This window comes from Mustela erminea, chromosome 14, assembly GCF_009829155.1.
Source record: "Mustela erminea isolate mMusErm1 chromosome 14, mMusErm1.Pri, whole genome shotgun sequence".
In the NCBI taxonomy this organism is placed as follows: Eukaryota; Metazoa; Chordata; class Mammalia; order Carnivora; family Mustelidae; genus Mustela; species Mustela erminea.
Window position 1 is genome coordinate 13,559,582 of NC_045627.1, and position 23,050 is coordinate 13,582,631.

General features: G+C 38.1%; 1 protein-coding gene and 1 long non-coding RNA gene across 3 annotated transcripts in view; one reads left to right on the plus strand and one right to left on the minus strand.

The window, feature by feature from the left end:
* The window catches only part of HEATR1 (HEAT repeat containing 1), a 50,364-nt gene that overhangs the window by 16,955 nt on the left and 10,359 nt on the right, over positions 1-23,050 (plus strand). For both annotated transcript variants that reach the window (XM_032313612.1, XM_032313613.1), the window contains 16 exons: positions 321-512; positions 2,752-2,935; positions 3,080-3,216; positions 3,912-4,104; positions 8,328-8,497; positions 8,869-9,027; positions 10,304-10,546; positions 10,816-10,947; positions 11,753-11,856; positions 12,020-12,163; positions 12,799-12,917; positions 13,022-13,143; positions 14,707-14,835; positions 16,408-16,638; positions 18,018-18,144; positions 19,908-20,068. In XM_032313612.1, coding sequence (XP_032169503.1) covers positions 321-512; positions 2,752-2,935; positions 3,080-3,216; positions 3,912-4,104; positions 8,328-8,497; positions 8,869-9,027; positions 10,304-10,546; positions 10,816-10,947; positions 11,753-11,856; positions 12,020-12,163; positions 12,799-12,917; positions 13,022-13,143; positions 14,707-14,835; positions 16,408-16,638; positions 18,018-18,144; positions 19,908-20,068 — 2,547 coding nt within the window. The remainder of the gene's footprint in view (positions 1-320; positions 513-2,751; positions 2,936-3,079; positions 3,217-3,911; positions 4,105-8,327; positions 8,498-8,868; positions 9,028-10,303; positions 10,547-10,815; positions 10,948-11,752; positions 11,857-12,019; positions 12,164-12,798; positions 12,918-13,021; positions 13,144-14,706; positions 14,836-16,407; positions 16,639-18,017; positions 18,145-19,907; positions 20,069-23,050) is intronic.
* Positions 14,455-21,312, minus strand: LOC116573459. Its single transcript, XR_004278798.1, has 2 exons — positions 20,233-21,312; positions 14,455-16,625 (listed from the first exon to the last, which is right to left on the minus strand). It is a non-coding gene; the product is annotated as an uncharacterized LOC116573459 (long non-coding RNA).

Here is a 23,050-nt window from a genome sequence, read left to right on the forward strand (position 1 = left end):
TTCTGCAGAGTGTTTGAAATCTTCTACATTTTATATAATTTTTTTGTGGTTTTACATTGGACTATAAGAATAGTGCGTCTTTTTTGCTTTCTTGTTTCCTGTCATTTAAAATATAAAGTCATATATTTTTTAAAAGGATTTTTTTTCTCTTTTGCTTTAGTAAATAAACCTATGTCAAGGTTTTAGGAGTATAATTTTAAAGCATTTATCCAGTTGCCAGATGCAATTATGTTCATTATAATTCTGAGATTATTTAATTTTATTATTACTTTAGAAATCAGTGAAGAGCTATGAGTAATGGAGTATGTTTATTTTTCAAGGTGGAAGATTTAATAAGCATTGGAGAAAAGGAGTACTTTAGCCTGAAGCAAAAAGTGACTTTTCACGTGATCATGGCTGTGCTTGTTTCTTGCTGTTCATCTTTAAAAGAAACTCACTTCCCCTTTGCGATCAGAGTCTTCAGTTTATTGCAGAAAAAAATAAAGAAGCTTGAGAGTGTGATTACTGCGGTGGTAAGGAGTGCACAGTTTTTGGAACATTGAGTAAAGTGGCAGCCTGGCTTACTAAATCACAGCAGCACTGAAAATTGGGGGCTGAAATGCTAAATCTTTGGATACGAGGGGTGAATGTGAAGCAGCCTTGGGCAGCAATAGGTAGAAAGTTAGAGAATTTAATTGAATTATAGAATTTCAGGGTTGTGATGTTCTGTACCTGATAGTTGTTTCTTCCCTGTATTATCTTTATTAATTACCGGAGTTATACTTAAATACACTTTGTGATGAAGAATTCACTAGGCATGTTATTGCTTGAACAAAATATTTACTTTTTTCTGTTATTTACTAAGAATTGATTTTTTTTTTTAAAAGATTTTATTTATTTATATGACAGACACAGATCACAAGTAGGCAGAGAGAGAGGGAGAAGCAGGCTCCCCGCTGAGCAGAGAACCTGATGCGGGGCTCGATCCCAGGACCCCGGGATCATGACCTGAGCCGAAGGCAGAGGCTTTAACCCACTGAGCCACCCAGGCGCCCCAAGAATTGATTTTTTTTTTTTAAGATTTTATTTATTTATTTGATGGACAGAGATCACAAGTAGGCACACAGGCAGGCAGAGAGAGAGAGGGAGAAGCAGGCTCCCTGCTGAGCAAAGAGCCCGACGCGGGGCTCGATCCCAGGACCCTGAGATCATGACCTGAGCTGAAGGCTGAGGCTTAACCCACTGAGCCACCCAGGCGCCCCACGAATTCAAATTATTAAAACAATTTGAGAGATACACTTGAGAGGGGTGTGAAGGGAGAGGGAGAGGGAAAGAATCTCAAGCAGACTCCCCAGAGAGCACAGAGCCCTACATACCATGGTCATACAATCCTGAAGTCATGACCTGAGCCGAAACCAAGAGTCAGATGTTTAACTGAGCCACCCAGGTGCCCCAGGAGTTGATCTTTTGTATTATTTTAATATTACATCAGATTTGGATCTCACCAGCTTACTATTATCTTTGACAGTATTGGCTAAAGAGCATGTTTCAGTTGTTTGTATATTTACCTAGTATCACATCTTGAGGTAGTAAGATGATTTCTTTTAATATTTTTAATAGTATTTTGTTTTTATTTGTCTTCCAACAATCAGAGGGCTTTTCATATTAGGGTTCGCTGAAACGAATCACATCTTTCTTACATTTACACATACCCTGAGGGTTTTACAAGTTCTAGTCATAGTCATTGTTACCTAAAATTATGTAAACTTGAAAAGCACGAATTTTTCAGAGTTCCTGGGTGGCTCATTCAGTCAAGCATCTTGCTCTTGGTTTTGTCTCAGGTCACGATCTCAGGTCATGGGATTGAGCCCCACCTCAGCTTCTATTCTCAGTGTGGAGTCTGCTTAGATTCTGTCAGCCTCCCTCTTGTTCACGTGTGCTCTCTTTCTCTCTCACTCTCAAATACATAAATAAAAATCGTAGAAAAAAATATAGAAGAGTGGTGGATTTTTATATTATAAAAAGTAGCCCAGATAAGCCCTTCTTAATTTCTTTCTTTTGTAGAATGTAATAACCTGAATGGTATTTGCCCTTGGTATTAAAAGTATGGACAAATGGATTGTTTTTTTATATGTGCAGATAACATGCTGTTTTATATTTAGTACTCTTTATAGGAGTCCTGAGTCTTTCTGGCTGCAACATCACACTGAGCCAATGAAATCCTTCATTAGAGACATTTTCTCAAAAGTCTGGCTTTGGGTTATTTTCCTTCTAAGTTACTACTTTGCAGTCTTCTGTACAGGGCCTTGTTTATCATTTTTCTTCATGTTTTCTCATGCTGCTTTTTAGTATCTGCTGTATAATTTTTAAGCACCCTCACATTTTGCTACTTGTGTAGATCTCTTTGCACCCCATTAGAAGTATGTGACATGAGAAAGCTCCCTTTAAGGGTCTCCTGGAAATCCAACTCCTTTCTCTATAGAAATGTGCCATTTAATAAACACAATTTCTATGGATAAAATTTATTTTTAGATATGTGTTTCAAGGAAATATAGATAAAATGAAACTGTGGATAACTTAATCTTTTTGTTGTGAATAGTGGTAGTTAAACCTCCTTACAAATTTGGATAAAGCTGTTAATCCTGTCCTCAAATGCTCATAGAGACGAAATTTTGCATATTACTCAATCATATATCATTGCAGTTCCCCTGTGTATAACCCATGTTCAAAACTCCTTCATATTTATGCTCTTTGTTTCCTTTACTATTTCAGGAAATCCCTTCCGAATGGCATTTTGAGCTGATGATGGACAGAGAGATACCAGTGGAACTGTGGGCCCATTACATAAAGCAGCTCAATTTGGCCCAGCGTGTTGCCCTGGAGGACTCTGTTTTACTCATATTTGCACTGAAAAATTTTATTCATGCACTGAAGGGTCCTAAATCTTTTCCTAAAGGTAGGACAAAGTGTGACTTTTGAATGTGATACTCAAGAAAACAATTATTTTCTCCACAACTATTCTTTGTTTTGAGTGAAAAGTTCCCAGCACGTGTTCACATAAGTTTATTCATCGTTTCTCTCTCTCTTCATGTCCATGTAGATGATATATGGTGGAATCCCGAGCAGCTGAAAGAAGATAGCAGAGCCTATCTGCGCTTGCTTATTGGGCTCTTTGAGATGATACTCAGTGGTACTGATGCCACTCATTTTAGGGTTCTGATGAAACTTTTCATAAAGGTACTAGGCTCATCTTTTTCAGGCATACTCTTCCCTTTCAGAAGATATAGCAGAGCATTTATGACAGTTTTTTAGTGAAAATGAAAGTAGATTTTTGAACAGTGCAGAGTATGGGGTAATATACACGGGCCCTGTGAGGTAGTGGTATCATTATGACACCAGTCCATAGGCCAGAGACTAACATGGCTGCATGCCTAGTAGTGTGTTAGGCCTGTCATGTACTTACTAATCACAATTCTTTACCAGTGAGAAACTGCTGTTCAGTGGGGTAAGTTAGCTTGTGCAACTCAGTTAAGAAATTTCATGGACCTCCATGTTGCTAGGTTGAGCAGTTAAGTCTCTGTTCTTGTCTTACCCCTTTCAGCAGCATTTGGCACCACTGGTGACACTTACTCCATCTTGGAATTCTTTCTTAACAAGGCTTCCCCCTCATCACGAGTCTTGGTTTTCTGCTTATTTTCACATGTTGTTACTATTGTCCAGTGTGTTCAGAGGCAAAGTTATAGCAAGTCCTTTGGATTCATTTCCATACTTCTCGTTGGTTAAAATAAGTATGGAAATTTTTAAGTCATGGGACAGGGCTTTGTTGTCATTACAACAAAGTGTTTTCTGTAATTGTACACTAGTGTAAAGAGGATTTGGAACCAACTAAATGTGAGTAAAAATTAAACTTCACTGTCGTTTATTTAATTTAGGTGCATCTAGAAGATATTTTTCAGTTATTCAAGTTCTTCTCTGTTTTATGGACATACGGGTCTAGCCTTTCAAATCCACTTAATTGCAGCGTGAAAGCAGCATTGCAGACTCAAGCTCTTTATATAGGTTGTGAGATGCTCTCTGCTCAGAAGGCACAGGATAAACATCAGCTGGCATCTGTATCTTCTCCAGGTATCATGAGTAGCGTGTTGTGTTCTGTCATGATCAACTTTAATGCTTTATGTGGGTTATAGTTGGGAGAATTTCTTTTTAACTTTTTTTTCTGAAGAGTACTCACAGTGTGTGCACTCTCTCTGCTCTTTACGTGTATGTATAAGTTAGGTGTATACATATAAATTCTTGTGTATAAACTGTATATACATATATATAAATTATTATTTTTTTTTAGATTTTACTTATTTGAGAAAGAGGGCATGCACACCAGCAGGTGGGGAGGAGCAGAGGAAAGGGAGCCCGACATGGGGATCGATCCCTGAGATCATGACCTGAGCTGAAGGCAGACACTTAACTGGGGCACCTAGGAGCCCATATATAAACTACTTTTAATCACCAAAATGGGTTGTTAATATCCAGCTATTCATGTTCTGCGTTTCATCAGTGAAGGGTTACATGGAGAAGCCATGCCATTTAATACAGTTCTGTATTCATCTGACTACTTAGAAAATGGGTCTCCAATCAGACAACCTTTCTGAATTTGTCTCTTTTATCATGTGTAACTCATTTTCAGGTTGGGCACTCACTAATAAAACACCCCCAAGTTTAAGTTTATTAAGTTTATTTTTTGATAAAGTGAAATTTGCAAATTTCATGAAGTTGATGAACGTGATACTGGAAAATAGGTACTTTAAAGCTACTGACCAAAAAAATTTTTTAAAGAGCTACTGACAAATGAGAGGATCTGGCAGAATTAGACCCTGTAGCGATTAAAGATGAGAGAATTGGTAAGGATGATGCATATGATTGATACTTCAGACTGGAATGATTTTAATGTCAAAGGAATAATAAGAGTGGCCTTTGGGAAATTTGAGGGTATTCTAGATTTTTTTTTTGTTAATTCTAAAATTGCTTTTTTTTTTTTTTAAAGATCTATTTATTTGACAGAGAAAGAGACAGTGAGAGAGGGAACACAAGCTGGGGGAGTGGGAGAGGGAGAAGCAGACTTCCCACAGAACAGGGAGCCCAATGTTGGGCTTGATCCCAGAACCCCAGGGTCACAACCCAAGCAGAAGGCAGATGCTTAACGACTAAGCCACCCAGGCACCCCCTAAAAGTGCTTTTTATAAATGTTTTGTGAAAGTAAAGTGAATGATCATATGTTTTTCCCAAAATCATTTCTGTTTATCTTTCGTTAGCTCTGTGAAAGAGCACATAATTACAATTGTAACCAAGATTTTGTTAAATACAAGGTAATTTACATACATAGATTTTGAGTTTTACTTATAAAATAAAATCCCATGAATATAATTTCTTTACCATTCACTGTAAAATTGCCTTCCCTTTTTTAAGGTAGACTTACTTTAAGGTTTTTTTTTCCAGTTTTTTTTTTCTGCCTTAGATGAGAAGACCCTCCTGTACATTTTTTAAACTCTTTATTAAATTTATTTTAAACTTTTTATTAAATTCTTTAATAAAGTATTAAGTATTATATTACAAGTATTCTATAGTAGTACTTTATATAAGAATTTATTTTAAAATGTCTGCAAGTTATTCCATTGTATGGAAGTAGCATGATTTATTAAAATGGATATTTTTGTTAAATTTGGGAGTTTTCATAAAGGTATGTGTATTTTATTTAGAGGTCATAACTACTTGGATTTCCTAATTATGAAATGTCTGTTATCTTTTGGTATCAAAGGCAGTAGTTTCTGAGGAATGGATATCTCCAGGACCCAAAGACTTAACTTGTCCCCAGTTTTGCTGCAAGATGGGCTCCCTGTCTACCCCTGACTTGTCATCTGTCATTTTCCTTCTTCCTAAAGTACTTTTGCATTTATGCTGCTAGAAATGTCACAGTACTCCACTGAAAACAGGAGAGATGCACCTTGTTCTACTGGGAAGCTCAAGGACTGCATATTATAGAGTCCCAGGGGGCCTAAAGTGGAAGGTCATTTAGCCATTGCACCTGTCCTCCGTGCTCTCCTCTTTGAGTACACAGTGAGCTTCTATGCGTACCTTGTCTGTGAGGAGTCCAGGAAGTGTTGGCTGATACTTCTTTTAATCTGTTTACAAAAAACTTTGTCTTTCAAAAGAAAAAGTTATTGGCATAATATAGTATGCTGTTATTTGAATTAAGTCTTTGTCAGTGGCTTGGGAATCTAACCACCATTTATTGCTTTCTGTCCAGATACTCAGTTCAAAATTTGCTTACATACAGCAAATTTTGTTAGAGGAATAAATATTTAATCTCATTTGTAATAAGATGTAGACTGCCTTTGTTTTTTTAATACCTGATCGATGTAGTACATTCATTTATATATTTAAAACCAAAGCTCAGTATTTTTTTTCAACTTCTGTGTAAAATAACTATTTTAAATCTAAGTAAAATGATTTGGGAGAATGAAGTCACAGAGATTTTAAATGGAAGAACATTCCTAAAACCTGATTGTTTAAGGTACTTTTTGCCTACCTTGAGTTCCAGTAAATGTTACTGGAACATGGTAACTGTAGTATTTTCTTCTTTGAATTCGTTTTTGAATGATACAGGGAATTTTAGCAAATAGTATCTTGACCTGATGCTGCCCCTTGCATGAATTCAGCTTTTGAGCTGTTTGTTTCTGACTTTATGAGTTAACATTACAGAGACCAGGAAAGATTTCCAGCTTTCAGTTTACCTTCTCAGGTTCAAAAGTTTGTTGAGCTGTTTCTTAGCATTCCAGAAATGGAATATATGGAATGGATCGTTACTACCAAAATAAAAGTTGGCACAACTCGCCTCAGTAGATAGCACAGAATAAAGCTTAAATAACTAATTACCATAAAAGGATTTTAGGTATCCTTTTCTCCCAAAGACATTTTTTCAAAAAAACCTCAATCCACTTGAGCTTACAGATACTCTACCAGATTTTTGAAGCAGGTTTTCCAGTGCTGTTGAACTGAGCAGGGCATAGAATGAAGAAAAGCTTCCAGATGCTTTGTCTAAAACAAGTGTAACATTGAAAATTGACAGTTTTTCCAAACAAAAAGAAAACAATAGGCATGTTTCTTTGAATAATAATGCAGATTTCTAAAGTATTTGCAAATTGAGTCCAGTATATTTTTAAAAAGCACGTATTTACCCAAATAGAGTTAATTCCAATAATACGAAATTGGTTCAAAATTATGAACTCTTAATATAATTAGCCATATCAATTTGAAAGGAGAAAACCCATATCATTTTCCAAAAAAACTGAAAAGGCATTAGATAAAAATCAGTAATTCTAATTAAGTGGCAGCAAAATAAGAGTGAGTAATAAATATACTTCTCAAATCAAAAGCTAGCATTCTTAACTGCAGAGTTAAAAGCATTCCTTCTAAATACATTACTGGGCTTGGTTCTAGAAGTAGTAGTTGGCAGCAGTAGCTCTTTCAGATACTGACGGAATGTATGAATAATAAAGCTCTAGAATTTTTAGGTGGATTATTAAATGGGACATCTGGCTAGCCATTTGGAGACATTAAAAGTTTGACTCCAATCTTATTCCTTAGACAGAAATTTCATGTGAACTAAAGATTTCACATTAAAAAAACAACACACAACTTAGCTCTAGTGGTAGAAGAGAACATGTGGTACATGTGGCCTCTCTCAGAATATGAAGATAGACACTTGAACAACTGACTCAGTGTGGGGAGGGCCTCTCTAAGCAATGTATAAAACTAGAAGAAAAATTAGACTAATTTCTGCTTTAGAAACTCATATGTCCACTAAGGACAAAATATTTGCAAAGCCTGATACACAATGGGTAGTTTATCTGCGTACTTGCAAGGATGTATGTAAAGAGATATTTGTGTTAGCAGTTACAGTGCTGAGAGATAAGGAACAGCTGAGTCACCAGCAAGGTACTGGTTTAAAAAATATAGAAAATACAATGGAGAACCATACAGTTTTAAAGAATGATTTAATTTAGATACACACACTTAGGTAGAAAGCACTTCAAAATAAATTGAGATGTAATCATTCTGTGTGTGTGTGTGTGTGTGTGTGTGTGTACACATCGTTTGCTCTGCTCTCATTTGTATGTTTTCAAAAGGATGTAGTAGCATATAGCTAATAACATTTTGCTAGAATAGTAAACAGTGAATGGTCTTGAGAGAGAATTTCAGTGAGGAGGAAAACTTCGACATACCCTCTGGTACTACTTAAGTTTTATACTGTTTAAATTTTTTAAGTTGCTAAATATTTTCCCCTTTGGTTTTAGTGGTGATATCTCTACTCATTAATCTGGGAAGCCCCATAAAAGAAGTACGAAGGGCCTCCATTCTTTGTCTCCAAGCCCTCAGTGGAGTGGTGTCTCAGTTCCACCTGGTAATAGATCATTTGGTTCCTAAAGTAGAGGAGATCACCTCAGATGCCACCTATGTTGCTCAGGTAAACTCATTATCAAAGAAGATTGATCGTGTGCGCATGCCTGTGTATACCTGTGAACAGTTTTGTCCTCTTTTGACATTTTGCTTTGTAGGGATTTTGATCGAGTCAAGTCACTGAAATTACGAAATTGATGTCAATATCTGCACAACTTTCTCTTACCGTTTTTAAAAAAGATAGCATACGGTGTTTCAGTATGTGACTCTTGATAGTACTAACTTAGAGGTATTGTACCATTTCCTGTTAAGGTTTCAACAGGAAATGAAAAATGATTCACTATCACGTGATTTGGAAAAGACTCTTCTATGATTAGTACATTTAGCTTTTATAGTTTCTCAGCCTTTTTTTATCTGATTTTCTTTTTGGTGTGCTAGGATTTAGCTACTTTGTTTGAGGAACTACAGAGAGAAAAGAAACCGAAATCTCATCAGAAGTTATCTGAAACTTTGAAAAACTTACTCAATTGTGTATATAGTTGCCCATCTTACATTGCAAAAGATTTGGTGAAAGTACTTCAGAAAGTCAACAATGAGGTATGTGCAATTCAGGTGGCTTACACATTCCATGTAATGTTACTAAACACTATTGTATCGGCTAATGAGTGAGGAAAACATTTGCAGGAGTTATACTCACTCAGAAGTGAAAATTTTCTTTATAATTTGGGAGAGGGAAGTGAGATGTAGAAACAGATAGAGGACACAAAAAGCAAGTACTGGTAGATTTTTTTTTTTTCTATTTTAAAATTGTATGTTATTCCTACATAATGATTTACTTGAAGTGAATTTAAAAAAGTAAAAACATGGGGAAAAACACTGAAAATGCACTGCTGAGAAAACTGTTGGTTTGTGTCTTCTGGTGGAAATCCTACACAAGATAATATATTTGGACATAAGCATGAATATTCCAGAATCCTTTGTTCATTCATAAAATGTGTGTGTTTGAACATTATTTCTGGGGGAAATCCATAGCTTTCATTATGTCGTCAGGGAGGCCTTGGCACAAAGGAGGTTGTGAATCACTGGTTTTTGTGATGGCACATGTGATCAGACTGTTCCAAGGTGCATGGATGCTTCACCAGTCTCAGACTGACTGCAACGTGGAGAACTCAGGCAGGTGTCAGTGGAGTGAAAACCACATGATCAGATTTTCCTGGTGGCAGCCAACAGATGGCATTGAGCGGCTTTGTGTCATCCCTTGTAGTTTAAACTAGGAATTGACTGTCTGTTCTGTGAAAGACCAAATAGTAAACATTTGTTCTGTGGGCTCCGACAGTCTTTTCTTCTTGCAGGTGCTTGGCTCTGCCATTGTATTGTGAAAGCTGGAGCCAGTTATGTAAACATGAGCTTGGCTGTATTTCAGTAAATAAAATTGACCAAAACAGGTGGACCTCTGGATTTGGCCCACGAATCATAATGTGCTGGCATTTGGTTTAGTTGTTAAAGACCTCACATACATAATTTGGAAGTTCTGTTTGAGGAAATATACAGTGTTTGCTAAAATTTATTTTTGTGGTCGAAAACTTTAGTTTGTGTTTCTTGTTATCAGAAAATCTTGGGATACCTACAAATTACTCCTCATTTCTGAAGGGTTTAGAGCTTTTGACTGTTATAAACTGAGCCATCAGAGAAAGCCTGAGTGCTTAATTGGATTAAATAGCCTTGCTCCTGTCCAAGGGATCATTTTAATTGGGTTTTTTTCCAGGCTAAGCTCCCAGGCTTGTAACATCATATCTTGGGATGTCTTTGTAAAGCAAGCAAAAATAGGTGTCAGTAGAGATAACTGTTTGCTAATAAATTTCTCCAACTTTAGATGGTGCTTTCTCAGCTGTTGCCTATGGCTGAACAACTGTTAGAAAAAATCCAGAAGGAGCCGACAGCTGTCCTAAAAGATGAGGCCTTTATTTTACATCTCACTCTGGGAAAATATAATGAATATTCAGCTTCCCTTTTACATAAGGACCCAAAGAGTCTAGATATATTTATAAAAGCTGTACATACAACAGAGGAACTTTGCACAAGAATGCCAACCATTCAGATAACAGCTCTTGAAAAGGTCAGTGACTTTTTTAAAGACTAAAGTATGTTCAAGCTCTTAAAATTTTGTAGTGTTTTACTTGGAGAAGCTAAAGTAGACTGGACATGTTTTAAAATGGATATGATCTGTTTGGCCTGCTTTTGCAAAATTGAGTGATACGTAGGTGTGATAAAGCTGCATTTTAGCTGACAAAATGGGAATAATATTACATAAAAAAGAACTGTTTAAAGGTCATTTTTGGGATTCACATTTGTTGAGCTCAATTGCCTTTTTTCTACCTCCTCTAGATTACAAAGCCATTTTTTGCAGCTATATCAGATGAAAAAGTTCAGCAGAAGCTTTTGCGCATGTTGTTTGATTTATTGGTGAACTGTAAAAATTCACATTGTGCTCAGACTGTTAGCAGTGTTTTTAAAGGGGTAAGTTATGCAGTTTCTATAATTTGTTTATTATTGTTCTCTTCCAAGTAATACCATGTTTAATCAACCTCTGATAATCCAGTGCCTTTAGAGTGTCAGATGTTAGCATTAATAAGAATCATGGACAGGTAGCTCATAGAGAAGTGCAGAATCAAAATTATAAGTCTTCACCACGATTTTTATTTTGTGAAATATTTATATTTTAACCAGGTTGGGTATAGTGTTAGTTTGGCTCTTATATTAGATGGGATCTATTTGTTTTATGCAAGGATTTTCAATGGAGTACTCCTGAACGGAATACTCAACGGGTTCTACTTAAATAGTTGTTTGATGACATGTATATCATGGAATTGAGCATGTGCTCATTGGTTTATCTGTATATTAAAACATAGCTGTACATCAGAACAACCACTTAGTTACTTTGTTTTGTTGTTAAAAAGAAAATACAGAAAACAAGTTCACAAAAATAGGTACTAGTATGGGGAAGTCCTAGTATGCAGATTCACCAGTTCTCAGTATTTAACATATTTTCTTAGATTTCTGAGATGCAGATTTCTAAGTGAAACAAATTAAGCTACAGAACAGTGTGTATACTACACTCCTGTTTGTGTGGTGTTTTCGTCTTTATACAGCTGTTAGGACATGGAAAAGAATATGGTGGCATTTGCCTTTGGGGTTTGGGATTGGTTTGGGCTCTAAAGTCCTAGGAAAATGTGAAAGTGGACATGGACATTTAAGTCAACATCTCTTTCTCTAAGTTTATCCCATGAAGTGTATCATCAGTCATTCTTCATTCATATTTCAGATTTCTGTTAATGCTGAACAAATCAGAATAGAACTGGAGCCACCAGACAAAACAAAGTCCTTGGGCACAATTCAACAAACGAGAAGACAAAAAATGCAGCAGAAGTAAGAGCTAGGAGTGCAATGAAAGCATGCTATTTATTCCCCGGTCCTTGAATGTTATGAAACCATTATAATTTTTTGATGCCCATTAATTTGGCATACATAGTATGATAATTTTTACTTTGCATTGATAGTGTTTGCTTTTCAAATATTTTCTGTTTCCCAGAAAATCACAAGATCTAGAATCTGTTCAGGAAGTTGGAGGTTCTTACTGGCAAAGAGTAACCCTCATCCTAGAATTACTGCAGCACAAAAAGAAACTCAAAAATCCTCAGATACTGATACCAACTCTTTTTAACCTGCTGTCAAGGTACTGACACTTGCCTTTGCATTTGATCTATGAGAGAATAGGATTCTAATTCATGCACATCTTACTTAACATTCTTTTTTTTAAATATAGTCTTTTCTTAACTAGTCTATAAAATAAAGCAAGTTAAGTACTGTAGTTGAAAGGTTAAAAGAAAGTTGTTAGGTACCCATTGTTAATGCCCAAATTGATCATCCTCTTGTGTTGTATACTGAATGGCCATTCCCCTTATAGCCTGCTTCTTAACTTTCAGAATCGAGTTCTTGGGGCATGCTTACTTTAAAGATAAAGGGAGAAACCCGCTATGGTTTTTAAGTATAAATTACCAGATAGCTGTAGTGTTTGCCATTGTATTGTAGATAAAACTTGTTTTTGTCTGAAGAGAATGTAATTCTCAAGGTTTTCTAAGATTTCAAATAGGTTGATGGAGAGTACAACAGAGAAGAGAGATAAAATTTGACATTAAGCACCTGCCCATATGAGAAAAAAAATCAGAATCTTGTTTTTTATAGGCTGTGTTTAATGTAAATATTTTAGTTATTCCTAAGTAAATGTGCATTCTGGAGAGTGGTCATTAATGCATACGTGAAATTGTGTAACTTCATTTCTCATTATGTCTTTGCCGGGGGGTCCTGAAGGAGCTTAGAACCTCTGCCACCGGAGCAGGGAAATATGGAATACACCAAACAATTAATTCTTAGTTGTTTGCTCAACATCTGCCAAAAACTATCTCCAGATGGTAGCAAAATACCAAAGGGTATGTACTTTGTTGGAAGGAAACGGTGGAAGGATTACTTGCTTTGCGTGCATATGTACCTACCACTTAGAGGTTTTTTTTTTTTTTTTTCCTCCTCACTCTAGATGTTCTGGATGAAGAAAAGTTCAATGTGGAATTGATTGTTCAGTGCATCCGTGTTTCAGAGATGCCACAGACCCATCACCATGCCCTTTTACTTTTGGGTACTGTTGCAGGAATATTTCCTGTAAGTACTAATGATTTTGAGACTTCAGCAGATATTTTGATATTTTTTTTCTTCAGAGGAAATGTGTAAGTGCTCACTGGTCTGAATTCATTCGACTTTGGGTCTTATTAGAAGGACTCTTAGCCCTGTCTCTTAACAGTTGTGGCACTGTAGCTGGTTGATCTTGCTAAGCTTCAGGTCCTCTTCTTGTAAAATGGCAATAATAGTAACCTTCTTTGTAGGATTATTGTGAGGCTGTGACTGGGTAGTTTATGGTTTGCACTTAGCACAGAGCCTGACACCATGTAACTTATAAGCAGTAGTGTTGGTGTTCCTTGACAAAAATTACCATCCCACTGTCCTCAGACAGCTTTTGTCCAGTGAGTTGAGAAAAAGTACTTTGATTATAAACTACCTCGGTGAGAGAAATCCGGTTCCTTATAGAAGTACATCTTTTGAAGGTAATTGAGATTTTTTTTTCCTGTTGGGGATTGAGGTCACAGGTTCTTAACCTGGGGTTCTCTGGGAGCTTTAGTGGTCTTTCAGTATACTAAACATCACATAGATTTTATGCATATAGAACTTTTTTCCTTGGAAGAGAATCAGTAGCCCTCAGAGGAGTTGATAACTAGAAACAATTAAGAATCATTCATATTTTTTCTTTGCTTTAATTGAAATATAGTTCATATACAATAAAATTAATCCATTTAAATGGGTTCTACTATTCACTGGTTTCAGTATGTTGACAGAGTTGTATAAATATCACCATTCTCTACTTCCAAAACATTTTCATCACCTCCAGAGAAACCCCATACTCATTAGCCATCACTCTTTATTCCCTGTATCACTATAATTTCTGCCCCTGGCAAACACTAATCTACTTTCTCTCTCTTGGTTTACCTGTTCTGGACATTTCATGTAAATGGAATCCTATTATATGTGTGCTTTTTAATGCTTTACTACTTTCACTTAGCACAATGTTGTCCAGGTTCATGAATGTTGAAGCTTGAGTCAGTATTTCTTTTTTATGGCCAAATAATATTCCAATGTATGTATGTGCCAGATTTTGCTTATTTGTTGGTCAGTTGACAGACATTTATTTCTATGTTTGGGGTATTGTGAATTATGCGCTGTGAACATTTGTATATGAGGTTTTGTATAAATATGTTTTGTGTTCTCTGGTATATACTGAGGAGTGGAATCTGTGAGTCAGAAGTTAACTTTAATTTTCTTAGAAACAGCCAAGCTGTTTTCCAAAGCATCTATATAATTTTGTACCCACCGGCAGTTACGAGAATTCTAATTTCTCTAAACCCTCTCTGCTAGCTGATCTTTTTTTTTTTAAGTCATTCTTGGGTGTGTGAAGTTTCTTAGGATTTGGATTTTGCATTTCCTTAAATGCCTAATGTTGAGCATCTTTTCATGTGCTCATTGACCATTTCTTTATCTTTGGAAAAATGTCTTTGGGAATCCTTTGCCCATTTTTAAATGGAGTTGTGTCTTCTTTTATTGCTAGACTATAATGAATCATTGATATTTGGTGTGCTTAAAATGGAAAATGTTGAAAGATGTATTTTCTTTCAGGATAAAGTTCTACACAACATCATGTCTATTTTTACATTTATGGGAGCCAATGTCATGCGTCTAGATGATACTTACAGTTTTCAGGTTATTAACAAGACTGTGAAGATGGTTATTCCAGCACTTATTCAGGTAAGCTGTCTTTATACCATCAGTAGTTTTTTATTGTTTAAGTGTGCTGCATACCCAACATGAAGCCCACCACAAGGCTTGAACTCATGATGCTGAGGTCAAGACCTAAGCTAATAAAATCAAAAGAGTCAGACGCTTAACTGACTGAGCCACTCAGGTGCCCCAGGTTTTTTTGTTTGTTTTTGGTCTTTAAATTTTTACATAGTTTGAAAGTAGAAGTAAATAAGTGACATTAAAAGCCTTTCTGAAAAGCTCAGGTATTTGTGCTTCTTACATTTTAGAATGCTGAAGCTAATAATTAGTTTTAGTAACAATGTCCGTTCCAAAAATACAAGGAAACATGCATAACTGGTTTGCTGTGCTAAAGGGGTAGAACTATACCTGGGGCTTAATGTTATACTGACAGAGTGAATTTAAATTTGCCATATATTGCACTTGGATAATACTGTTATGCAGGTTAGTGAAGGTAGGACATTTTAGAGTTACAGTGGCAAATTTGTTAATTCAACAAACATTTTTCAAGTGTTCTCTAAGAGCCGTGTACTCAGAGATGATTGAGTCTCTACCAGGAAGGATGAACCATTTGAAACTAAAAATCATCCTTAAAAATAAAAGAGCTTGATCATCTACATGAATTTTCTGTTTATCCCCACCTGTTGTTAGTATCTTCTTCACATTATTGGCCATTCCAGGGATGACCGTATTCAGCACTCATCTTCTTTTAATCTTGGTATTAGGTTGATACTCTCTGTGTCCAACAAGTTGGCAAGTACAGGACACAGATATTAAAAGAAAAATAACTGTATGCATCAACATCATATATGCCAGTTGAATAGGTCTGTGCTGAAAGAGTTCAGAATAAAAGATAGCACCCATGAGCCAGGACGACCACAAAGTTTCATAAGAAATACAATTTGAACTGATAGGAATGAAGGACAGGATTTGCTTGATGAAATGACAAGGTCCAGGAATGTGTACAGTGTGTGTGTGAAGAATGTAAGTTAGAGTGATGTGTGGAGTTCAGAGTGTTGAGACAGGGAGAAGTAGAGGGCATTGGTTCATTCATTCTTGCATTCAACAACCGTATTTGGAGTATCAGTTCCAGAGTTCAGTGGTTTGAACATTATTCTGTAAGCAACAGGGAGTTTTTGGCCTTTTCTGTGTTCTGCTTATGTAGATTATACCCATTCTTCTCCGGGCAGAACACAAATCCTTCTTGTTGCGTGTAGGTTCCCAGTTGGCCTAAGAGCAGTCTTGTTCTGAGTGCCACATACTTGGGATCTGTCATTTAGTACCTCCAGTTGGTATCTTTCCCCATGTGAGTCTTGTTCATACAGATGATAAATCTTTGTGGTGGGGCTCACATCCTACACGTTGTATTCCCCTCAGGGCCATGCAGTCCCTGGTATGTAATCTGTACTCACTGAATATTTACTAATAGGTCCTTGATTATTCATGTTCTTTTGATCATTTTGTGGGGGGCACATCTGAAGGCCTTCCCAGGTCTACCTGAAAGCTTCCTTGTGAAGGGTTATTTGCTCCTACTCATTGTTTCTACTTGCTGTTCTGCAGTCTGATGGTGGAGACTCTGTAGAAGTCACGAGAAATGTGGAAGGAATCGTGGTGAAAATCATTAACGTGTTTGTGGACGCGCTGCCACACGTTCCAGAGCATAGGCGCCTGCCCATCCTTGTTCAGCTTGTCGATACATTAGGTGCAGAAAGATTCCTCTGGGTTCTCCTCCTCCTGCTCTTTGAACAGTATGTCACTAAAACAGCGCTGGTGGCTGCCTATGGAGAAAAGGTCAGAGTACAGGGCGGGGTGACTAGAAGGAAATGCTGATGTTTCACACACACTTCGTGATACTTTCCAGTTAATGTGTAGGGCCAGTGATGCTTATGTCTGTTATTTACTTATTCGTTTGTTTGTTTATTTTTTTAAAGATTTTATTTATTTGATAGAGATTACAAGTAGGCAGAGAGGCAGGCAGAGAGAGAGGGGGGAAGCAGGCTCCCTGCTGAGCAGAGAGCCCTACAAGGGGCTTGATTCCAGGACCCTAAGATCATGACCTGAGCAGAAGGTAGAGGCTTAACCCACTGAGCCACCCAGGTGCCCCTATTTACTTATTAAAGATTTTATTTATCCATTTGACAGCACAAGCAGGCAGAATGGCAGGCAGAGGGAGCGAGAGAAGCAGGCTCCCCGCTGAGCAAGGAGCCTGATGTGGGACTTGATCCCAGGACTCTGGGATCATGACCTGAGCCACAGGCAGATGCTTAACTGACTGAACCACCCAGGCGTCCCACTTATGTCCATTATTTAACAGTACTTGCTCAGAACTGTTTTAAAAGATATTTTTTACTTTTTTTTAAAGATTTTATTTATTTGACAGACAGAGATCACAAGTAGGCAGAGAGGCAGGCGGAGGGTGCTTTGTGGGGGCGGGGGGGGGGGAAGCAGGCTCCCTGCTGAGCAAAGAGCCCAGTGTGGGGCTCGATCCTAGGACCATGACCTGAGCTGAAGGCAGAGGCTTTAAACCACTGAGCCACCTGGTGCCCTGTTTTTTGACATTCTTTACAGTTGCTTTCAGAGCCTGTGGCACTCCGAATACCCTCAGTAGCAATGGATTATTTGCTGTGGGTGATTGGACTTTCCTGAGAACTGGTCTGTAGTGCCATGCTAGGTGGTTCTGTTTTAAGCCTAACACAGTACGGCTATAAAGTAATTAAACTGTGTCTCTTGAAAATGGTTTTGAAGGCATTTCATGGGGAAGGGGAGGAGTGTCAGGATCATCAAAATTGTCACAACACTGGTGATTGTTTTTAAGAGCCCTGTTTGCATAGATGAGGGTAGAACTTCTAGGCCAAGGTTAGGCTTTTAAATGACTTTTTAGACAGAGGATTTGGGATAGGTCTAGATGTACCCTACGTAAAGGAACATATTCTGTTCTGCTAGAAATCACAACGCAGATTTTCCTGGAATTAGGCCCACACAGTTCTCATAAATTGGCTTTTTTATGTAGGACACTTCGTAACTCATTCATTTGGGATACACATGACCATAAGGAACAATACGTAATGCCTTTGCATGCTAAGAAATATTTTTAAAACATTTCCCTAACGTGTACTTACTAACAAATTGGATAGGTATAGTTTTATTACCTATTTCTCTTCTTTGTACAGGATGCTATTTTAGAGGCAGACACTGAATTTTGGATTGCAGTCTCTTGTGAATTTAGTGTCCAACATCAGATACAAAGCTTGATGAATATTCTTCAGTATTTACTAAAGTTGCCAGAAGAAAAAGAAGGTAAGCGTTAAGTGTTAATTACTGTTTCATCTAAAAGATTAAAAGAAGCAGAAGACTGTGCCTGTTATCCTTAGAGCACATAGTACGTTTTTAGAAGAGTTTTTTGCAAGTAACTTAATAATTTTTAAATTATGTATGTGTGTCTTCTCAAGTCCTTGTGGAAAATAGAAAGTAGGACTTCAGCTCACCTCTCCTCACACACTGGCTTTTTTACTGCTTGGCTTCTGTGGATGTGTTGGCTATGGAGTGTTACCAGGGGCACCAGGATGCGTTATGGTAAAATGACAGCAGGTTAGCAGGGACTTAATAGCTGTCTCTTGACTTCCCATTAAAATATTTGTGAAGAGGGGCGCCTGGGTGGCTCAGTGGGTTAAGCCGCTGTCTTCGACTCAGGTCATGATCTCAGGGTCCTGGGATCGAGTCCCGCATTGGGCTCTCTGCTCAGCAGGGAGCCTGCTTCCCTTCCTCTTTCTCTGCCTGCTTCTCTGCCTACTTGTGATCTCTCTCTATCAAATAAATAAATAAAATCTTTAAAAAAATATATTTGTGAAGAGACAGGAAGAAGAAAAACAGCACAACTTTGGTAACTAGGGGTGCCTCAGTGGCCGTTGGTTAAGCATCTGGCTTTGGCTCAGGTCGTGATCCCAGGGTCCTGGGATCAAGCCCCATGTCGGGCTCTTGGCTCACTGGGGAGCCTGCTTTTCCTTGTTCCTCTGCCTGCCATGCCTCCTGCTTGGGTTGCTCTCTCTTACTCTCTGTCAAGTAAATAAATAAGGTCTTTTTTTTTTTTTTTTTAAAGATTTTATTTATTTATTTGACAGAGATCACAAGTAGGCAGAGAGAGAGGAGGAAGCAGGCTCCCCCGCTGAGCAGAGAGCCCGATGTGGGGCTCGATTCCAGGACTCCGGGATCATGACCTGAGCCGAAGGCAGAGGCTTTAACCCACTGAGCCACCCAGGCGCCCCAATAAATAAGATCTTTAAAAAATAAATAAATAAATATTAAAATTTTGCTGTGTATGTGAGTCTAGAAAATAATTCCACCAGTGAAACTGGTTTAAGAAAGGGTTTGATGTGTTCTTCATTCTCTGCCTTTTGAAGCAGAGCAGCAAGGAGTCCACAGGGACTATTTTCTGTACAGCTAGCTGATTTGGCCCTGCAGCGGCTTGTCTGATCCTCCATTCTGCTTAGGTCTGGCAGGGACAGACCAGCCTGGAGAGCTGTATATAGTAACCTGTTTATGGAAGAAGTCTTCAATTAGAGTCACTCGCTAGGACAGTGTTTTCTAAGTGGCCCACTGTGGACTCCTAATTACTGTATCTTCAAACCCTTCTATATTAGATAAATGTGGATATGGGATTCTACAAAGTTTTAGGAGACACATCTGTGAACTTTTAGAATTAAACGTTGAAGCTAGAGAAGACCCTTCCTTTATTCTGCCCCGGGCCACTAAGTAAATGCCTCTGTGGCTTCAGGATTGGGAATAGATGCAATACTAAAAGACACATTTTGTAGTGCTTTTATCTTTCATTTGCTTGTCTTAGTTGCCTTGGGTATTTTTTGTTTGTTGTACTCCCAGGACTCTTGGATATGTTAATAAATATACATCTTTCACTAATTCAGAAGATGAAAAATTGGGTGTGATAGATTCACAAATTCCAATCAGAAAATTATATCCCATGTACCGTGCTCCTTATATCCATATCTTCCTAAAGATTTCACATGAAGTTGAGTGAGGTCACTTGTCATCTTGTTCTTTTTCAGAAGCTGTTCCCAAAGCTGTATCAACTAAAAGTGAATCACAAGAAGAAGTGCTACAGATTTTTAACGTAGACACTCACACTAGCAAGCAACTGCGGCATTTTAAGTTCTTGTCAGTGTCCTTCATGTCTCAGCTCCTGGCTTCCAGCCATTTTATCAGAAAGGTGATATGTTTTTTAACTGTATTTATGAAAAATTATTTTTTTGAAGGAACTATTTTGAAAAATATTTTTTTGAAGGAACTATTGTTTAAATTAGTAAAAAGAGATTGGCAAATATAAAAACATGAGGCAGCCCTTAAAGATAAGAAAAATACAGGAGACTTTACCATAAACAATTTGGCGTGATCTGTTATGGCTGTACACATGTAAACCCTGCCACTCCGTAGTTCCACTCTCCAGCGGTACACAGGCATACCTCGTTTTACTGTGCTTCACAGGTGCTGTGTGTATTTTGTTTTTTTACAAATTTTAGGCTTGTGGCCTCATGCACCAGTTTTCCAACAGCAATTGATCACCTCAAACTTTTTCATTTTATTTGGTACGGTGAGCTGTGATAAATGATGATGACTTGCTGAGAGATCAGGGGATGGTTAGCATTTTTAGCAATAGGGTATTTCTAAGTTATGTACATTGTTTTTTTTAGATACAACACTATTGCACATGTGATAGACTATAGTTAGCATGAATATAACTTATATGCCCAGGGAAACTTACATGCCCAGAAAGTTCATTCGACTCACTTTACTGTGATGACTTTATTGTGCTGGTCAGGACCTGAATCTACAGAATCTTCGAGGTATGCCTTTGCACCCAGCAGAAACATACACACAAGCCAACGTTTAGCAGACGTGCTACAACACATTGAGGAGAACCCCCGTGAGAGCAGTAGTTGTGGTAGCCCAGAACTGGCAGCAAGCCAGGTGTGTGTGAACAAGAGATGCAGTGTCCATCGACATAAATGGACACGAGTGAATCTCAAAAAGGCAATAGTAAAAGAAAACAGGCAGACACACAAGAATACGCCCTAATTCCAGTTATGTAAAGTTGAGAAACAAGCACAACAAATCTGTGGTGTTAGAAGTAAGGACAGTGTTTTACCTTTGGGAAGGAGGGAAAGAGTGGTAATGAGATCAGGTAGAGGAAGGATTCTGAAGTGCTTCTAATTGTAGGCTCTTTATCTGCATACAGCAAGCTCTGTACCTGTGATTTAGATGTCTTCCTGTTTGTGTGTTAAACTTTACACACAGGAAGAAGGAAATACAGAAACAAAATGAAAAGGAAGGATTGGGAACATCAGAGTGGTTGAACATTAGAAAGTGTGTTCTGTTTCTACTGCATGAGCAGGTCAACAGGGAAAACCGTATGACAATTGAAGAATTTATAGAGAAATCATTAGATAAATTCAGTACTTATCATGGTTTAAGAAAAATCCTCCTAGCCTCCAACATGGATGGGAACTTCCTTGGCCTAATATAAACCAGAAACTGGTTTATATCCCACTTCTTAATGAGACAGACATTGTAAGTCTGAAACAAGGAGGATGTCCTGTCCTGTCCTGTCCTGTCCCATTGCCGTTTCTATTCTGCAAAAGAATGGAACCTAAGAATCAGAAAACATGGTCACCAAGCTCCTAGAGCGAATAATTCATTTTGCAGGCTTGCTTGATAGGGGTTAGTGTGGACACTCCTGAGGATCCGCCTGCCGAGGACAGTGGTGGTGCACGAGCAGTCGGGAGGGGTCACACCCGTCCAAAAGCAAGGGAGGTGATGATGTGGCGGGAGTTTTGCGAAGTAGGTGGGGAAAGAGAACTGTCCTATAACTAGAACCACCAGGGTTTGTTTTCCATTTGGGGAAGGAAGACTGATCTCACACTGTATACAAAAGATAATTTTAAGTAGATCGTGAAAAGGAACACTTAGAAGAAAATTGAGAACAGTGTGACCAGAGGATGGAGGATTAATTTAAAAGTTCAGTTCAACAAAAGGCCACCATAAACAAAATGAAAAGAAAGCCACAGTTACAAAGTTCATAAATTCATTTCCCCTAAGAACATCTGGCAGAGAATATGAATTCACTAAAAAGGGAACAGAAATGGCCAATTAATATGCAACGAACTACATTCCTAGTAGGAAGGAAATTGCAGATTAAATGGTAATGCCACTCTGATGTCCCTCAGATTAGCAAAAATTTAAAAGCTCTTACTACCAAGAAGTGGCAAGGCTGTGGGGACACAGTTATTTGTGTCCACAGTGATGGGTAAGGTCTCTGAATAGGGACTTCAGAAAGCACACGGCAGTCTCCAGGTTGGAGATGCGCATCTCCTCTTATCTAGCCATTCCCTTTCTTGGGTATGTGCCCTACAGAAAGGGGCCCGCTTGTTCAGGGAGATAAACAAAAATGTTCTTTTCTAACGTTCTTACCAGCAGAAGACATGGACATAAACCAAAATGTCCATGGTAAACAGAGGTAGACGAGCAGATACGGCATGGTATGTCCTGTGGTGTATGCAGAGAGCACTGTGTGCCTTTAAATAAGCACTAGGACGACATGAGTTCCCATAGACAGATCCCAGAACTCCCATATTCCCAGAAAAGCACATTGCCAACTGCTGTGTACTCTGACTGCATTTAACGGCAGGTTCAAGTTGGTGGGGCTGGGGGTATTGGGAGAAGGGAAGAGGGAGCCGTACACGGGACTACACCTGTATCTGTAGTGTTCAGGGTCTTAAAATCAGCTAAGAGCTAAGGAAAGCATTTCATAAAATTAGTATAAAATATAATACAATGTGCATAGAATAGCTAAATTAAGGGGAACCAGAGTTCTTGAAGTATGATGGGGATAATCTGAACCTGATTAAATTGTAAGGTCAGAGGGACACCTGGGTGGCTCAGTTGGTTGGGCAGCTGCCTTCGGCTCAGGTCATGATCCCAGCGTCCTGGGATCTAGTCCCATATCAGGCTCCTTGCTCGGCAGGGAGCCTGCTTCTCCCTCTGCCTCTGCCTGCCATTCTGTCTGCCTGTGCTCGCTTTCTCCCTCTCTCTCTCTGATAAATAAATAAAAATCTTAAAAAAAAAAGTTGTAAGGTCAGAAAACAGCCCCTGGGAAGTTTGAACTGAATAGTCTTAGATAGTTGAGTTTTACTGC